The sequence below is a fragment of the Haliotis rubra genome, unplaced genomic scaffold (genome assembly GCF_003918875.1).
Source record: "Haliotis rubra isolate DU_JTF1 unplaced genomic scaffold, ASM391887v1 Scf96, whole genome shotgun sequence".
Lineage (NCBI taxonomy): Eukaryota > Metazoa > Mollusca > Gastropoda > Lepetellida > Haliotidae > Haliotis > Haliotis rubra.
The window spans coordinates 1,752,812-1,772,863 of record NW_025767701.1 but is presented as its reverse complement, the minus strand read 5'-3'; the positions used below and the strand labels follow the sequence as shown (position 1 = coordinate 1,772,863).

The window sequence follows — 20,052 nt, the reverse complement described above, 5'->3', positions numbered from 1 at the left end:
CAGTTTAAACAGACACTCCGTAAGCGAACACTATGTCCGAGAAATGTTTGCTCCCTATCGTCACACCTACCACCTTATCCGTTATCGGGGGTACGTGTAGCGGGAAAACCTATTGGACGAAACGCCTGTTAGAGAATGCCAATACAGTCTTTGATAAGCCAGCCGAGCTGATCGTTTATTGTAACGGGGTGTGGCAGGATCTGTACGCCGACATGCAGCAATCTATTGCCAACATTCAGTTTCACGAAACTCTGCCCAGCGAAAGTGATCTACGTTTGTGGTCTGATCAGTCCCACAAAAGCATGATTCTCGTGTTAGACGATCTCATGATGGACATTTGTTCCAGTAAACTCATGTTAAACATGTACACCACCTTATCGCATCATCTGGGCATTACCGTAATCAATCTGCTACAGTCCGTCTACCCTACAGGTCCCTGTTCACGGACGGTCAGCGTCAATACGCATAAGTTCGTCTTGATGAGCACTCCTCGTTCTGCCCACGAATACAAGATCTTGGCCTCGCAAATATTTCCAGGACAAAGCAAGTATTTTTCGGAATCTTCCTGTCTGGAAGATCGTGTGCACCACCCCACCCTCCCCTATCCTGTCTGTAAGATCGTGTGCACCACCCCACCCTCCCCTATCCTGTCTGTAAGATCGTGTGCACCACCCCACCCTCCCTTATCCTGTCTGGAAGATCGTGTGCACCACCCCACCCTCCCCTATCCTGTCTGTAAGATCGTGTGCACCACCCCACCCTCCCTATCCTGTCAGGAAGATCGTGTGTACCACACCACCCTCCCCTATCCTGTCTGTAAGATCGTGTGCACCACACCACCCTCCCCTATCCTGTCTGGAAGATCGTGTGCACCACCCCACCCTCCCCTATCCTGTCTGGAAGATCGTGTGCACCACCCCACCCTCCCCTATCCTGTCTGGAAGATCGTGTACACCACCCCACCCTCCCTATCCTGTCTGTAAGATCGTGTGCACCACCCCACCCTCCCCTATCCTGTCTGGAAGATCGTGTGCACCACCACCACCCTCCCCCTATCCTGTCTGTAAGAACGTGTGCACCACCCCACCCTCCCCTATCCTGTCTGTAAGATCGTGTGCACCACCCCACCCTCCCCTATCCTGTCTGGAAGATCGTGTGCACCAAACCCACCCTCCCCTATCCTGTCTGGAAGATCGCGTGTACCACCCCACCCTCCCCTATCCTGTCTGTAAGATCGTGTGTACCACCCCACCCTCCCCGATCCTGTCTGTAAGATCGTGTGCACCAAACCCACCCTCCCCTATCCTGTCTGGAAGAGCTTCCCCGCATCAGTGTAAAGAGATCACCTTGAAAAAGAGCCCTACGAGGTTTTCATCGAAAGAGGCGTGCATAAACTCACTTCGACGAGCTTGGCGGACCGGGGTGGACCTACCTAATACATACGGTGGACCTACGTGCTACATTTACAAAAAGGTTCGCTACACACCATGAGTGAGTGTATTCGAGACAATGTGGATTTTCACCACGTACTGAGTCAGTCTAAGCCTTTACAGCGTAAAACATTACTGTCTCATCTATCCAAAGCCCAGTTTAAGGCAATCATCACGTTGTTACATAACATCCGTCACGGGAATGTGTCCAATGATGATGTAACATCATCATCGGACACATTCCCGTGACGGATCAAGAGAAAATGACCTTGTACTTGGCACAGGAAGATCATTCGGCTACTGAACAGCAAACGAGGAGGATACAGACCTAAAAGGGAGTTGCTGGTTTCTTTTCACTTTATATTTCCAACTTGTGTACGAGCACTGGATGGATATCAGTCGGACAATGACGAAACCCATGATTCTGTTATCTCGCGAGACGTACCGTCGCCTGATCCAACCTCCGAAGATGGAAGCCAGTCCCCCCTCCAGTCCTGAACCCCCCACCTGTCCTGAAACCCCCACCAGCCCCTATCCCACAACAGCAGCACCCGATTATCAACACTACAACCGAAGAACCACCGGCTGAGCGGGACATGTCAGTCCACAATGACATCACCTCATATGTCCCGCAAACAGGAGGAGGGAATGCAGCAGGGGGACCCACCCCTACACTGTCATGATGTTTTATATCTACTGTTACAACATGTCCATTCGAACTATCAAAAGGGACAATTAGTGTCGCTATGGCAATATCTCAACCAACAAAAAGCGCTCGGTAACATCGAGTGGAATCCTAACCTCGAATGGTTGGATGGAGACGGACACCCTATAAAGCATTCTAATGTGATTGACAGCATTCGACTGTTTGTGCTTAAGAGTAACGATACAAATCATGTTGGATTTCAAACGTTTACCTGGCAACTGAAACAACTACCCAACTCGCAAGCTTTTTGCTCACAAGCGGGAAAAGGCAAGAGAAAACGAACTCAACCTATGTACGTGAGTGGTGAAGTGAAGCAGGGTGTTCCCGGCACGAAGAAGTTCAAACCACTGGAAACTGTTTATTAAATAGTATTGAATCTCTTCCTTGTGATTTCGTCATTACAAGTTGCTAGTTATAAACTTGAGTTGATAGAATGTTAGTCTCATGTTGCCACTGGAAACTGTGTATTAAAATGACTACTCTCTTATTTATCACCATGACAAGCTGTCAGTAATAAAAACTGAATAGATAGAATGTTAGTCTTAGTTGTTTGTGTCAATGTAGTGCTATGTGTATCATCACGGTATGCTGGGGACGCTCTTAAAGGGTCTTTCCCCATTGCGCCTACCATAGCAGCATACCTACACCACATTTCGCTAACAATAAACATAATACCACATAGCATCGCCCCCGAGTCTAGGTACAGCATGGCACCCATGAAACTTAATCGTTGCCTCGTTTCGTCTACACCAAAGGAAACCAGTCTTATATATACGGCCAAATTCACGGGCAACTCCGCGTACGGGTCGGTCTTGATCAGAGAAACATCAGACCATATCGTACGTGTCGGGGCAAACGGCGGCGAGCATAAAGGTCAAGTTCCCCCAGTTTCGGAAATTGACGGATCTGGGCGGGGGTTATTTCGAGGTGGAGAAAGCCAAGAAGACTTTACGCCTGGATACTCCCGTCCAGCTGGGTTATTTTATCCTGCAGTATGCCAACCTGCGCATGCTTCAGTTTTACTACGACTTCATGGACGTGTACGTGGATCGTAGTGATTTTGAATACATGGAAATGGACACGGACAGAGCTTACACGGCCTTGAGCGCTAAATGTCTGTCCGATGTTATTAAACCCGGCAAAAAGTTGGCATACCAGAACCAGTTGAAGGGGCTCTGTGGTGACAATAACCCGGACGACAGCCACGTCACGCGTTGGTTTCCAGGCAGTTACTGTTCCGTCCACGCCCTGCACTACAAACGTACTCCGGGATTATTCAAACTGCACAACGTCTACTACGACACAACGTCTACTACCCCGAGTCCATCACCGGCTCGGTCGCAACAAGCCCACTGCCGTGAACAATGCCAATCGTCTTCGTTCAACCACTCCTACCATCGGTCGTTTCGACCGCCAGGTGAAATTGTCCTGTAAAGGCATCTCTATACGCACTCTGAAAACACCACTGGCTGCGTTTAGACGTGTCTTGCATACCCACTGTGCGGTTTAAACACCAGGTGCTCCATACTCCACAGTCCACACAATACAATGATCCACTGACCAGGTTAAACACCAGGTGCTCCATACTCCACAGTCCACGCAATACAATGATCCACTTTCCGTTTTTAACACCAGGTGTTCCATACTCCACAGTCAACGCAATACAATGATCCACTGACCAGGTTAAACACCAGGTGCTCCATACTCCACAGTACACACAATACAATGATCCACTGACCAGGTTAAACACCAGGTGCTCCATACTCCACAGTACACACAATACAATGATCCACTGACCAGGTTAAACACCAGGTGCACCATACTCCACAGTACACACAATACAATGATCCACTGACCAGGTTAAACACCAGGTGCTCCATACTCCACAGTACACACAATACAATGATCCACTGACCAGGTTAAACACCAGGTGCTCCATACCCACAGTACACGCAATACAATGATCCACTGACCAGGTTAAACACCAGGTGCTCCATACTCCACAGTCCACACAATACAATGATCCACTGACCAGGTTAAACACCAGGTGCTCCATACTCCACAGTACACACAATACAATGATCCACTGACCAGGTTAAACACCAGGTGCTCCATACTCCACAGTACACACAATACAATGATCCACTGACCAGGTTAAACACCAGGTGCACCATACTCCACAGTACAACACAATACAATGATCCACTGACCAGGTTAAACACCAGGTGCTCCATACTCCACAGTACACACAATACAATGATCCACTGACCAGGTTAAACACCAGGTGCTCCATACTCCACAGTACACACAATACAATGATCCACTGACCAGGTTAAACACCAGGTGCACCATACTCCACAGTACACACAATACAATGATCCACTGACCAGGTTAAACACCAGGTGCTCCATACTCCACAGTACACACAATACAATGATCCACTGACCAGGTTAAACACCAGGTGCACCATACTCCACAGTACACACAATACAATGATCCACTGACCAGGTTAAACACCAGGTGCTCCATACTCCACAGTACACACAATACAATGATCCACTGACCAGGTTAAACACCAGGTGCACCATACTCCACAGTCAACACAATACAATGATCCACTGACCAGGTTAAACACCAGGTGCTCCATACTCCACAGTACACACAATACAATGATCCACTGCACAGGTTAAACACCAGGTGCACCATACTCCACAGTCAACGCAATACAATGATCCACTGACCAGGTTAAACACCAGGTGCACCATACTCCACAGTCCACACAATACAATGATCCACTGACCAGGTTAAACACCAGGTGCTCAATACTCCACAGTACACACAATACAATGATCCACTGACCAGGTTAAACACCAGGTGCTCAATACTCCACAGTACACACAATACAATGATCCACTGCACAGGTTAAACACCAGGTGCACCATACTCCACAGTCCACACAATACAATGATCCACTGACCAGGTTAAACACCAGGTGCTCAATACTCCACAGTACACACAATACAATGATCCACTGACCAGGTTAAACACCAGGTGCTCAATACTCCACAGTACACACAATACAATGATCCACTGACCAGGTTAAACACCAGGTGCTCCATACTCCACAATCCACACAATACAATGATCCACTGACCAGGTTAAACACCAGGTGCTCCATACTCCACAGTACACACAATACAATGATCCACTGACCAGGTTAAACACCAGGTGCTCCATACTCCACAGTCCACACAATACAAGGATCCACTGACCAGGTTAAACACCAGGTGCTCAATACTCCACAGTACACACAATACAATGATCCACTGACCAGGTTAAGCACCAGGTGTTCAACACTCCACAGTATACACAAAACTATGATCCACTGACCAGGTTAAACACCAGGTGCTCCATACTTCACAATCCACACAATGCAATGATCCACTGACCAGGTTAAACACCAGGTGCTCCATACTCCACAGTCCACACAATGCAATGATCCACTGACCAGGTTAAACACCAGGTGCTCCATACTCCACAGTCCACACAATACAATGATCCACTGACCAGGTTAAACACCAGGTGCTCCATACTCCACAGTACACACAATACAATGATCCACTGACCAGGTTAAACACCAGGTGCACCATACTCCACAGTATACACAAAACTATGATCCACTGACCAGGTTAAACACCAGGTGCTCCATACTCCACAGTCCACACAATGCAATGATCCACTGACCAGGTTAAACACCAGGTGCACCATACTCCACAGTACACACAATGCAATGATCCACTGACCAGGTTAAACACCAGGTGCTCCATACTCCACAGTCCACACAATACTATGATCGACTGTGCGGTTTAAACACCAGATGCACAATACACCCCCATCCTGACAATATCCTACCCCATTGAATGGATTAAACACCAGGTACTCCACACTCCACACCGTCTCTTTAGAAGTCATTAATTTACTTTGTTAACAAGCTTCTTCCATTGACATTTATGGAAGAGGTTTAATATCCTTTTTACATATTTCATTTGGGTTACTCTTCAATCTGAAAATGAGTAATCGTCCTCTTTGAACACCCCACCCCACCCCATACAACTCCACGCCCCACCCCCTACCCCTCGTCATACGATATCTCCCTAAATAATCAAATTCACACCCGTGAAGCTCCGGGATAGAATTCTCGCAAGGGGCGACTAATGAATTAGGTGGTCAGGCTCGCTGACTTGGTTGACACATATCATCGTATCCCAATTACGTAGAGAGATGCTGATGCTCTTGTTCACTGGATTGTGTGGTCCAGACACGATTATTTACAGACCGCCTTCATATAGCTGGAATATTGCTGAGTGCGGCGTAAAACTAAACTCACTCACTCCCTTTTGCACACTGATTCCTGGTTAACGTTTAGTTCCAGCTTGGTAATCAACACGTAACAATACACTAATAACTGTTTAGCGAAGTTCATGCATGTAGAATATTATAGATTTGAAAGCTACGCATAAACGTAGCTCTTGAATGTATGCTTTTAAAAGCTACGTTTAGCGTAGTTCATATATCTACACTAATTTTCACCTGAGACCTAGGCCTAAATTTACAAATTTGAAAGCTACGTTCGGCGTAACTCTAAATTGTTTTTCGCGTAACTTACGATATTCGTAAATCTATGAATGACGTACCCTTTTAGTGCCGTGATCATACCCAATCACACAGAAACACCGCTGAGATTTGCTATTGACGGCAAAATGTATATTTGCCAGGGATCAATCAGGTTAAGATGACATAGAAAAGCTATTATTGGTTTCTGTGAATTTGATACATTGCTCAAACTCACGGTCTATCAATTATTGAAATATTCAGAATATTAATAGATAGTTTATCCCATTTAATCTCGTTAATGTCCATTGATTATTACATAACACTATACCTGGTCTTTTACTCTCTATTGCTGAGAGATTTTATGATCCTACAATGCATAATGTATTTTGTTTTAAAACGTATAACTTTTCGTGAACACCTTGTATCATCACTATTTGATAGTGACACATTAACACATGCTCATCGTATCGCATGGAAATAACCACTGGATTAAGAGTGAGTGAGTGAGTATGGTTTTACGCAGCTTTTAGCAATATTCCAGCAATATCACGGCGGGGGACACCAGAAATGGGCTTCACATATTGTACCCAAGTGGGGAATCGAACCCGGGTCTTCGGCGTGACAAGAGAACGCTTTAACCACTGAGCTACCAACCGCCCCCTGGGTTTAAGAAGTACAGTTCGCTGTAGCCCCATGTATTGTGTTATAATTATGGATGTCACGATACATAAGTTTCATGAATCGATAGGTATCACGATACCCATGTCACAATTCGATACATATTACTATACCTATTTTCGCGGCATTATTGCGTAAATTTAGTTACATTTTGAACATTAATATTTCATATTTTATAATTGTCCCATGAAAAGATCAACATATTTTATTCTCAAAGATTACAAAGTTCTAATTTCCCATCTTTGTGCATGACAAATAATCATTTATAACTCTCATAACATAACAAAACCATGATACTATTGCAAAATGTAAACGATACATAAACATATTGAAACCGATACTGTCAAAACTAAATATCGTCTTAGAAAAAGTATCGATGCATCGGTGTATCGTGCCATCCCTAGTAATTAACCACACTTTGGACCGAATTCATCTGTCCGCTTTTGAGCCAAACGGACTATACCAATGTGACTGTGAACTGACTCACCCTTACGCTAAAGTGATGACGTAAATCCTAGTGGGGGGATCATGCAGGAAGCAGATGTAAGTCCCCATGACTCCGAGCGTGGTGGCGGCTTTCTGTCCGTGTTTTAAGTTATGATATTGTATTGCTTTTAAATATTGGTTTGTATTTATATTGGACTTGAGTACAAGTGGTCACGTTGCTAGATGGTTGACATGCTCCGACGTGACGTTAACGTGTCACTCACTCACTCACTAAGTGACGAAGAAGATCCAGGTTAGACATGGTCTTCAACAACTTGTGCTTGTCTTACAAGGCGAATTACTGGATCGAATGGTCAGCCTAGCTGACTCGTTTGAAGCACGCCATAATAATCTCTTCTGACTGTTTTCACAGGTAAGTCCTTGAATACAAAAAAATGTGTCTTTGTCACGAACAGGATGAAGTTGTAAAACCGATTATCAACTGAAACTAGCATTGTTTTATAGTGCATATTATTTATTTGCCAAGTAAATGAAGAGATGATACTTTGTTGATGACTCTCTCTTGTGTCTGTATGAGACGCTTCATGCGCTCATTACCGCCTATCTTTTATAAGATGAATCTACCTCTATAGTTGAATGATAATCAACTGTCATTTCCATCCATACGTTTAAAGGACTTAGCATCTCCGACTGACGCGAATTAAATATATATTCTGAACCAAGAAAGCGATAAATGACTGTATGAAAGTGGAAAGATAAAGTTTATAATGTTTGGGTTATATAACGAAATGTATAGGCTTTGAGAACATTAATGTCTTCAAGGGCACATCGAATGTCAACCACATGTATTTGAACAAAGAATAATCCTAGGCCACGCTTCTCAGAATATTGTCAGTGAGTGAGTGAGTTCAGTTTTACGCCGCTTGTAGCAATATTCCAGCAACATCACGGCGGGGAAGACCATAAATGGGCATCACACATTGTAAACATGTGGGAAATCGAACCCGGGTCTTCGGTGTGACGAGCGAACGCTTTAACCACTAGGCTAACCCACCGCCCCTAGAGTATTGTCAGTGCTCCATGATTGTCTCAGTGACGATGTTGTTCAGCCGCATTGTATGTGTGTTCTCTCAGTGTGTGGTAACACATCAGGTGCACAAATATACGAAGGGAGTCTGGTACATTTTGGAAAGAATATTAGACCAGAAAGGACTGAGGACAAGGACAGAGTCGTCCTCAAGACTTCGCTGTTTAGCTAAGTGTGACGCGATCCTCAGTGTTCAAAGTGCGTCCGTTACGACGATGATGGAATCAAAGAAGAAGTTGTTAAGGAGGACCGCCATGAGCAACCACTTGGTGATTGGATATAGGGCGCTATACAATTGGATTATTATTATTATTATTATTAAGGAGGTGCTGAATGGCTGGCAACCTCACGTCGACGATTATGTTCTTAAATGTGGTAAGTTGAAATGTGGCTGTAAGTTGATAAGTGAGTGAGTGAGTTGGGTTTCCAGCAATATCACGGCTGAGGACACTGGAAATGGGTTTCAAACATTGTACCCATGTGGGGAATCGAATCCAGGTCTTCTGTATGACGAGCGAACGCTTAACCACAAGGCTGCCTCCCCAGTTGTCTGTTAGAGCTTAGGACCATGATACAATACAATTGGGTTGCATCTTGAAAGTCTGTGACCAAGCTATGTATTTAGATACATCAGCGTCGCATGCCTCAATATTCTATTTCATGGTCAGTTGTCTTTCTCGTCATGCTGCAGTGGTTAAAGCGTTCGCTTGTCACGAATGGTCAAGTTTCAAATCCCTACATGGTTACAATGTGTGAAGCCCATTTCTGGCGTCCCCCGCCGTGATATTGATGGAATATTGCTAAAAGCGGCGCAAAACACATCTCCTTCACACACTCACTTCTTCTGAGGATCTGATACTTGACACATAACGCATTCTTGCATCGTAATCTTCATTATACCTTATTATCTGTGATGACAAGCTTGAGATGGTCGTCTGTAAATGTGTAACGCACTGTTTTGTTCTGTCAATGTCTCCAGACAATGTCTCCAGTTTTCAGAACATCCTGCTTGTCCAGCGAAGGAAATTTGAATCCCATTGGTCCCTAGTACGGTGATCTACCTTCAGTTGTTGGCAACCTATAGCCTGATTTTATATTGTATTGTAATTTATAGTTAATATATTTTAGATTTAATTACTAGACTTGTGATAATCTGGTTGTTTTACTGTCCTTTGTTGACAGGAAAGTATATTATATATATTTGTTTATATTCATTTATAAATTTACAACTTTCTTAGTCACGATATGGCTGAAATACTGCCGATGTGACTTTAAATTTTAACTCACTCACTCACTCCTTTTTGAAAATCTCGATATATATATTCACACTGTTCACAAAAACAAACCTTTCGAAATAAAAAATACAATAAAATAAAAAACATGAGTAAATACTGAATATGTTCTGTCTTACTATCTCCTAATTAGGACTTAACTATCTCCTAATTAGGTGATACTATCTCCTAATTAGGACTTAGCTATCTCCTAATTAGGTGATACTATCTCCTAATTAGGACTTAGTACTTCAAGTAACAAGTTTTATTTCAGATTTTAGCATAAGGATGAGTGTTGATGACGTATTGGAGTTCCTGCGATCCCGAAGTTTGCCAGATCGTGCACTTGAGAGGATACAAGAGGAAAAGGTGAGGATGTGTATGTATTGTGCTTTTTTGTGAGAGTCTGTAGATGTAGATACATTTTTTGAATCAATGGAGATTGGGAATGCTAAAATATCAATGATGGGAACGAGCGTTGCACCTTTATATCTTGATTCATTGTTTATTGAAATTACAGTGTTTAGCGTTTTATATCATGTTGTACACAAGACGCCAATCATTAGATCACCTGATTATCCAATGGAAGATTGAATTATTTTGATGGTGTAACGTGACGTCATATGTCACCTCTTTTCTCACTGATCCGTGAAGGTCCGGGTTAGAATGAACCTGCAGTAACCCATGCTTGTCGTAAGAGGCTACTAACGGAATCGGGTGGTCAGGCTCGCTGGCTTGGTTGACACATGTCATCGGTTCCCAGTTGCGCAGAAAGATGTTCATGTTGTTGATCACTGGATTGTCTGGTCCAGACTCGATTATTTACAGACCGCCGCCATATAGCTGGAATATTGCTGAGTGCGGCGTAAAACTAAACTCACTCACTCACTCTTTTCTCACAACGAAGTCATCCTAATTTCAGAATTGTTGCGGTAGTAATATATAGAGACTATAGTCCGATCACATAGTTTGTCACATGACGTATACGAAACGAGTGTGAAGTTTTGTTATTTCCCGAGCGAGAGCAAGGGTTATACATATATCTGCATGAGTTTCGTATAAGTCATAAGACACACTTAACCAGGTAATAATATTTTTTACCTGTTCTATTCAATATGAATCATGTAAACTTAGCAAACTGCCCGGCTCCCAAGCGACGAGCCGCTTCAGTGACGTCAAGATGAATTGTTTCATGGCGTCACAGATCACGAAATAAAGAAACTCGGCGCAAATACAATGTTTGCAAGACAAAGTGATATGTGTACATGTGCTCGTATTGAAAATACGTCCTCGGTTATTTTTGGCCAAATGGATATTAAGATGGTGCCATTCTAAATATTGAGGTTGATTACTTTTTAAGGATCTATTTTAAGTACAGTTTATTTCTCCCATTGCAGATTGATGCCGAGACTGTGCTTGGGAGCGATGACCAAACCTTAGCCCGATTTATTCCTACATTAGGCGATCGTATTGCTTTGAAGAACTTTTGTGCAAAAAACCAAAAATCCTTAAATACAACTGAAACAAAAAGATCACGTCTATTTGGGATTTTAAAAGCAAAAATGAACGCCATGGACAAGACTAAGTCGTCACCTTCCACATCATCTCCAAATGCACATGCGAGAAAAATGACAAGAAAAGTTGAGTTCGGTTGGATCCATAAAGGCCGGCAAGTGAGAAAGCGTCTTGGTGGGGGATGTAGGAAAGTTGATGTTGATAGAAATGCTTCCAAATTCCAGCTGCTTCACATAGGGAAAGGACTCTTCTTTCCCGAGGGTCTATCCACGAAAGGAAAGGAAGAGGAATTTGAATTTGATATCCTTGATTTCAAAGAAACCCCACTGCCGCCTACTTCAACTGTTAACGAGTGCTATGAAGTTTTCAAAACAGGACTTGTAACTTTCTATCTCCACACATCTGATAAAGGTCAGGGTCAGAGTTCAAGTGGTCAAAGTGCAGGTCAGGGTCAGAGTTCAAGTGGTCAAAGTGCAGGTCAGGATCAGATTTCAAGTGGTCACAGTGTAGGTCAGGGTCGGAGTACAAGTGCTCGAAGTGCAGGTCAGGGTACCACTGCCAAACTGGATGCATCAAACACTACAGAAATATATCACGGGAAGCAGTCGGGACTGTACACTATTGATGCTACTGACATACTGGGTGAAGCTGCTGCCTCTGTTGGGGGATTCCCTGATGATGACTTCGACTTGCCAGATATAAATGTTGGTGACTTTGACTTCAACTTCACCCTAGCAGGAGGAGGTGTTCCCACGGAAACGAAGGATGTTCAATCGGTTGAAATGACAATTCACCGTGGGTCACTCGTGCTATCGGAGTTGTGCAGCTATTTCAAGGACGCTTCCATTATGAACAAGATCATAAACATCGTACGCATCCTTCCTAATGGTGATATAGAAAAGGCTCAGGATACAGGCGGTGTCTTTAAAGATACTCTCACGGAGTTCTGGGAACTGTTCTACAGTCAGTGTACAGTTGGCCGTGATGTCAAGGTTCCGTTCCTGCGACATGACTACGGGCAGGAAGAATGGAATGCTGTTGGTCGCATTCTTGTTTACGGTTGGAAGCATCAAGGATACTGGCCAGTGAAGATGTCTCACGTCTTCCTTCACCACTGCCTCTTCCCTCAGCTACCCATACCTCAGGACAAGCTTCTGGAAAGCTTTTACGGATTTATTTCATCGGTTGACAAGGACGTATTTACAAATGCTGTCCAGAATTTCGCAGATGCCGACATTGATGAAATCATTGAAGCCCTGGAAGAACATGAGTGTAGAACAGCTATCAACAGAGACAATATTCTTCCTGTAATCCTGGAAATAGCACACAAAGAGCTGATCCAAACGCCGATGTACGTCAGTGACTGTTGGCGCGACATCATTGGCGTAGTTCACATGACAAGCGCCCAACTGGAAAACGTCTACAAATCTCTGGTACCAAGCAACAAGGGTGTCATACAGATTATGAAGTTCCCTCCTTGTAATACCACTGAAGAAAACACAACCGTGAAACACTTAAAACGATATGTGAAAGAGCTGGATGCTAAGAAGCTTGGCATGTTTTTGCGGTTTTGTACTGGATCTGACTTGGTGACAGTTGAACAGATAACAGTTGAACTTCTTCCGATGAAGCCGTTTGAGCGAAGACCTATCGGACACACCTGTGGCTGTGTACTTCAGATTGGAGAACACTATGACACATTTGCAGAATTTCGATCTGAATTCGACAGTGTACTGGACAGCAACATATGGGTAATGGACATTGTGTAAGTGTCGAACAGACTGTTATCTCGACAACATGATCTTTCCTTTATATGCCAGATGGTTATGTGTTCTCACAACTGATCAGGATATGGTTTTGTAGTTTACAGTTGTGAAGGACAAAGGTTTTGTCATTCTTTGAATGTTCACGAGTAACCCGAGATAACTTTTCTCCCTTTTTGTTTCTTTATCTTATTAATGAACGTAACATCATTGAAAGATTTTACATTTTCAAATTTGCCAAAGCAGGCAGAGTTATTCTATTTTGATACTGGTTCTTGTGACAATTAGACGTAAGAGAATTTTTATTTCAAAACCAATCTTTAGTGTTTCATTACTTGGTTGTTGTTTACGAGTTGAATGTTTTGATAAACATCATGAAGGCACTTGACAATGAAGACATTATGTGCCTTTGTTCCTTCTATACAGTAGTCATTAATAATTCATCAATGTTATGTAATAGTATGCAGGGGTTTTATTTGCAGTAAAGACAGCATAAGATAATGGATATATGTGGGAATAATGACATTGATGGGGAACTGAAACAAAGTTGATTTACATTGTATGTTCTGGGTTTTTTTCCAATACATGTAATATGTTATGATCACTTCATGTTTTGTTATGTTTTACACGACAGAATTAAATATCATCAAAGGCATACAATACGGTTTGATGCAATGCCAATAACATGCAATCCAAACGTTATTCTGCTGTGTTTTAGATGTTGTGTAATAATAATATCAATAATAAAAAAAAAGGATATTATATGAGTGCCCATGCCATATGATGTTTAAGACAGGAGTGCCTGAATATAGGTATTTCCAGAGCAAGAGTGAGGCATATGCTGAAATTAGGCACGAATGTCGTAAACATAATATTGTATGGGTACGAATATAATGTTCTACTTATTACCGAAGACGAAAATATGGGGAAATGCGCTGAAGGCTTCCCACCGTCGCCGCATAAAGAACGCAACGTCATAGAAGAAACTTGACATCATAGAATTGTGCATGACGTCACGTTACCATTACCCCGTTACCATAAGTCTGCCCTCGTAGGTAATAGAGTTCTAAGATGCTTTGCGGTAAGTACAATCGGAAAAAGTACTTTATCAGACAATAAAGGTATAGTTTTTTCATGACGTAACCAAATTCAATGACGTTACCAGTTGTTTCACGCTCTCCCCTCGTAATGATACTAATCACGCTTGGCCACAGTAACTAAGGTTTACAGGCTCGGCCTACTTTTGCAGGAGGAAGACTTTGAAATTACAAGGTGAGCAAGGTGGCCAATTGAATAATTTTGTAACCTAGGGGATGGGGTCTGTCCATAGAAGCCCTGTTATTGATTATTAACAACCGCTTTTTATTTTCTCAAAATAAATCGAAATCTATAAATTTCTGCGGCATCTTAGAAAAGAAATAAAGTTCGATCTACCCCAGTGGGTTTTGTAATATATTGGAAATGTTAAACTATAAATTGTATATCTATATACTTATCCTATCTCACGGTATGCACTTCTCTCTCTTCTTCGACCAAAGCGTGGAAACGTGCTGCAGGCTAAGTTGAATCAAATCTTCTGGGCCTCTCTCCCACCTGACCTCTCCCCTCACTCCGATTGCTGGACATGTCAATCATCTCTTAAGCGTGCTAAGCGCTCACATGCTCACGTGACATCCCACTACTTGTCATTCTCTTTTTGTCACTCACCAAGGTGGACGTGTGTTGTTCACTCGGTTTGCCACTTGTTCTCATTGGATTTCATCATCGGAAAAAGCAATCGCTCTTCAAGACAAAGGAAGCATTGTGATAAATACATTAAAGTACTGTCGGAAATGCTAGAAAAATGCTTTTAAGCCTTAATATCTTGAGAAAGGTGACAAATGTATTATGTTGTCAATATATCAACTCACCTATAGTGTACCTAATTTTTATTTCAATTGATTTAACATTCCCATGCATTTAAAGGGCAGTTTACAGGAGAGAATTTGGTTCCAAAACAACAACTTAAGATTTTTTCAGAGTTCAACAACAGAAATCTGAAATAGTCTTTACAATTATGCCAATAATACAGTTGGTGTAAAAATATAAATTAACGTTTTTCTTAAACAAATAAATGTTGAATGTTTGTGTTACTTTACTTAATTATCGTTTCTTTATTGAAGAAATATTAATATAAATGTTAAGTCTTGATAAATAAGTTTCCCGTCATGCATGCACATCTTTATCACAGCGTCAACTATGGCCAACTATTTGCAGACGATTGTTGCAAAGGTTTATACGTGTTTTGTTCTTGAAAAAGACAGAGGTAATCCTTTCATTAGTATAGAAATGGTTTATTACAGAACTTCTAGAGCTGTTGGTATGTCTTACCAACAAGTTTACAATATTGTAAACAAATCAGACAAGACAGGTACCGTCTCAAAAGCAAAACCGGGACGTAAAACCATCCTACGTCTACAAACTTTAGGAGAAGAAGAATAAATATATATATTCTAAAGAAGCTACACCAGTGACTTCGTTAAATCTTTGGCCAATGTTCACAACTAGATTAAACTGACCGAATTACATCCTTATTTTTGCAATGAAATATACTGTTGACATGCAAAACATTTATTAAAACGTTGCACATTTCTACAATCAATCGATACGATAACACAAGTGGTAGGATTCTTTCCAATGTACAGTAATTCGTATGTTTATTTCACAACAAACACACATACCCAAATGATCCCTTACATAACCAATACGTATACTATACGTACACATATTCAACATTTTGAAGAAAACATCTATTGAGATGACCCTCGCCCGAGCGTGTGCTCAGGTGTCAATTTCACCTGTCGATACCGTGCATGCTGATGACGTAACACAGACAGTTAATGTTTGTATCAAATAACGTCCCACTACCCCTTATTTTTCTAAGTTTTTGGTATTTTCATCAGTAAAAACGCATTTTAGGGCATGTCTCAAAATTTATTCCCTAGGTCTACATTAGGTAGATGTTTCTTAAAGTGATATTTGTTATTTTAGTAACTGTAATACCTCTGAATTTTAAATATAAGTCAAAAAGCCTTTTTCTAGCATTTCCGACAGTACTTTACCAATTATTCTGCTGGTGCCCCTCACACGTTGTGTGTTGATTGTAGAGGATGGTGCGAATGCTCTCGTCGTTGTTCCTACTGTTCGCCGCTGATGACGATGCTTTTTCTGCCAATCGCCGTGTTGGTTCGAGGCGTGTGGCAGATAGAGACCGTCGGAGACCTTCCAAGGGTCCCTCATCCTCCAAGCACCCTAAGAAAGATAGTTCATACAAGCACGCGGCACGTCGATCCTCGCCATCACCTGATGAAGATTTTTTGGAAGCAGCATTGGATTCGTGTCTTAGTGAGAAATTACGTCGTATGTTTCGTCCGCAAACTTCCAGTCCTTTCACGAGACAGTCTTGACAATACTCTTGACAATAATATTTTCGATTTTTTTTAACAATACATCAGTTCATGTGTAAACAGTAACTTTGAACAGTGTGGAATATTTTGCAAAATCTAGTTTAAAACAGTTGACTGAAGTAAGTGGCTACATTTACACTAGTGAGTCTAAACTATTAATGGTTTGTATACCTAAGTTTCACTTTTCAATCCAGTTTCTTCTAACTGTGTTCATATATAAATATCTGAATACAAAAAATGTGGCTTTGTCAGGAACAGGATGAAGTAACTGTTGCAAAACCGATAATCAATTAAAACTAGCATTGCTTTACAGTGCATTTTATTTGTTTGCAAAGTTAATAGAGAGATGATACTTGGTTGATGACTATATCTTGTGTCTGTATAAGGCGCTTGATGTGCTTATTACCGCCTATCTTTTATAAGATGAATCTACTTCAGTAGTTGAATGATAATTGACTGTCATTTCGATACGTTCAAGGGACCTTAACGGCTCCGACTGGCGCAAATTAAATATATATACAGAACCAAGAAAGCGATAAATGGCTGTTTGAAAGTGGAAAGATTGTTTAGATTATTTGAGTTAGGTTTTATGTAAGAATAATATATAACATAGAGTATAGGCTTTCAGTACATCATTGTCTTCAAGGGCACTGAATGTGAACCACGTACATTGCAACAGAGAATAATCATAAGACAGTCACGTTTCTCAGTGTCAGTGATCCAAGATTGTCTCAGAGACGATGCTATTCAGCGGCATCGTATATGTGTTCTATCAGTGTCTATTGCTCTGTGGTAACACAGTAAGTGCACACATTAACGATGGGACTCTGAAAAGTTTTGGAAAGAATGTTAGACCAGCAAGGGATGAGGACAACGGCAGAGTCGTCCTTGCCCCGTCATCTTCAAGACTTCGCTGTTTTGCTAAGTGCGCCCGTGATCCTCAGTGTTCAAAGTGCGTCCGTTACGATGATGATGGAACGAAAGAAGAAGTTGTTAAGGAGGTGCTGAATGGCTGGCAACCTCACTCCGACGTTTATGTTCTTAAATGTGGTAAGTTGATAAATGGCTGTATGTAAAGCCGGGTTTCCATGTGGGCGAAGTGCTTAGTGCGGGATGCGTAGTGCGTAAACAACACTTTATATACTAAAATAGTAATAGCCGTTACCATGCACGCGTCGTGCGTGCTGTGTAGAACGTCGTGTGTGATTTTGCTTATGCTCAAAAAATGTCCGACCCCGCATCATGCAGCTATACGGAGGCCGGAAGTAGGGATTCCCATGGGGTTTTCCCAATGTCACGTGGCTTTCATGGCAAACACAAGTTGCAAAATGCCAAGGAATTTGATGCCCGAGATACTTCTTGACAAATTAATTGAACTGTCCTTCTTTGTATCAGGAGTTCATGCACCCACCACAGATGCCTTCGTTTTTTTGGTTTTTTTTCACATAACAGTACAATTAACCTGTAATACTCACATCATCATCATCATGTGTTATGTATGTTAGTTCTCTAGCGATCTCTGAGAAACAAGGTATGTAGACAGCGACTGTGATCAGTACGATCTAGAGGGAAAGAAAGACTTGACTTTATGCATCACTTATCCTTTATACACGTACTCATGGAATTGGACACTATGCATACGTAATAGGCACTACGCATCACGCAATTACGCAGACAATGCGTACACAAGGAAACCTAGCTTCAAAAAGGTCCATGATACAATGCAATACGTTTTGCATCTTGAAAGTAGGTGACGCAGCTATTTAGATACATCAGAGCCCCATGCCTTCATATTTTTCATGATCAGCTGTCTTTTTGGTCCTGCTGCTGAGGGGTAGCCTCCTGTTTAAAGTGTTTGCTCGTCACGCCGAAAACCCGGGTTCGATTCCCCACATGGTTACAATGTGTGAAGCCAATTTCTCCTGTTCCCCGCCGTGCCATTGAATATTACAAAAAGCGGCGTAAAACCTAACTCACTCATTCACTGCTTCTGAGGATCTGACAAAGATAGTACTTGACTTATGACGTATTTTCGCATCTTAATCTGTGAACACAAAATTGAGATGGTCGTCTGTAAAATGTGTCAATGTCTCCAGACACTGTCTCCATACTTACAATTTTCAGAACCTCCTGCTTGTCCAGTGATTAACAATTTCCTTTTTGAAAACCTTGAAAAATATGTTCACACTATTCACACAAGCAAATATTTTGAAATAGAAAAGATACATGAGTAAATATTGAATATGGTCTGTCTTGCATCAACAGTAACTGGCTATGATGGGAGGAGCAGTGACACTGATAGGAGTCATAGTGACACACCCTCATCTCCAGCTACCTTACAGGATATCATCGACAAATCTGCATCACTGATACCGAATATAAAAAATTATTCCCCATCCACAAATGATATCAAGAAACCTTCACCACCCTCACGTCATATTGACAAATCTACAACAGCTGCACTTGACACTAACAAATCCCCACCAACCTCACAGGATGTCCGGAAATCCCCACCACCGTCACAGGATGTCCAGAAATCAGTACCAACCTCACAGGATGTAAAAGAATCAGCACCAACCTCTCAGGATGTTCAGAAATCAGCACAACCGTCACAGGATGTCCAGAAATCAGCACCAACCTCACAGGATGTCCAGAAATCAGCACCAACCTCACAGGATGTCCAGATATCAGCACCAACCTCACAGGATGTCCAGAAATCAGCACCAACCTCACAGGATGTCAAGAAATCAGCACCAACCTCACAGGATGTCCAGATATCAGGACCAACTTCACAGGATGCCACGAAATCAGCACCACCGTCACAGGATGCCCAGAAATCAGCACCAACATCACAGGATGTCCAGAAATCAGCACCAACCTCACAGGATGCCCCGAAATCAGCACCACCCTCACAGGATGTCCAGAAATCAACACCAATCTCACAGGATGTCCAGAAATCAGCACCAACCTCACAGGATGTCCAGAAATCAGCACCACCGTCACAGGATGCCCAGAAAGCAGCACCACCCTCACAGGATGTCCAGAAATCAGCACCACCGTCACAGGATGCCCAGAAATCAGCACCAACCTCACGG

At 42.3% G+C, this 20,052-nt stretch overlaps 1 protein-coding gene across 1 annotated transcript; it reads left to right on the top strand.

Moving 5' to 3' along the window:
• Nucleotides 1–10,501: 10,501 nt before the first annotated feature.
• LOC124265079 lies at nucleotides 10,502–14,115 on the top strand. The gene is made up of 2 exons (XM_046699871.1): nucleotides 10,502–10,602; nucleotides 11,631–14,115. Exons 1-2 carry the CDS (start codon nucleotides 10,522–10,524, stop codon nucleotides 13,515–13,517), a joined length of 1,968 nt encoding a protein of 655 aa, XP_046555827.1. The 5' UTR covers nucleotides 10,502–10,521; the 3' UTR covers nucleotides 13,518–14,115.
• Nucleotides 14,116–20,052: the final 5,937 nt, after the last annotated feature.

Excerpts from the sequence above, each read along its gene's own strand:
- LOC124265079 (XM_046699871.1), top strand. The coding sequence starts at position 10,522 with ATGAGTGTTGATGACGTATTGGAGTTCCTGCGATCCCGAAGTTTGCCA. Across the intron at positions 10,603-11,630 it reads AGAGGATACAAGAGGAAAAG|ATTGATGCCGAGACTGTGCT; the intron begins GTGAGGATGTGT and ends CTCCCATTGCAG.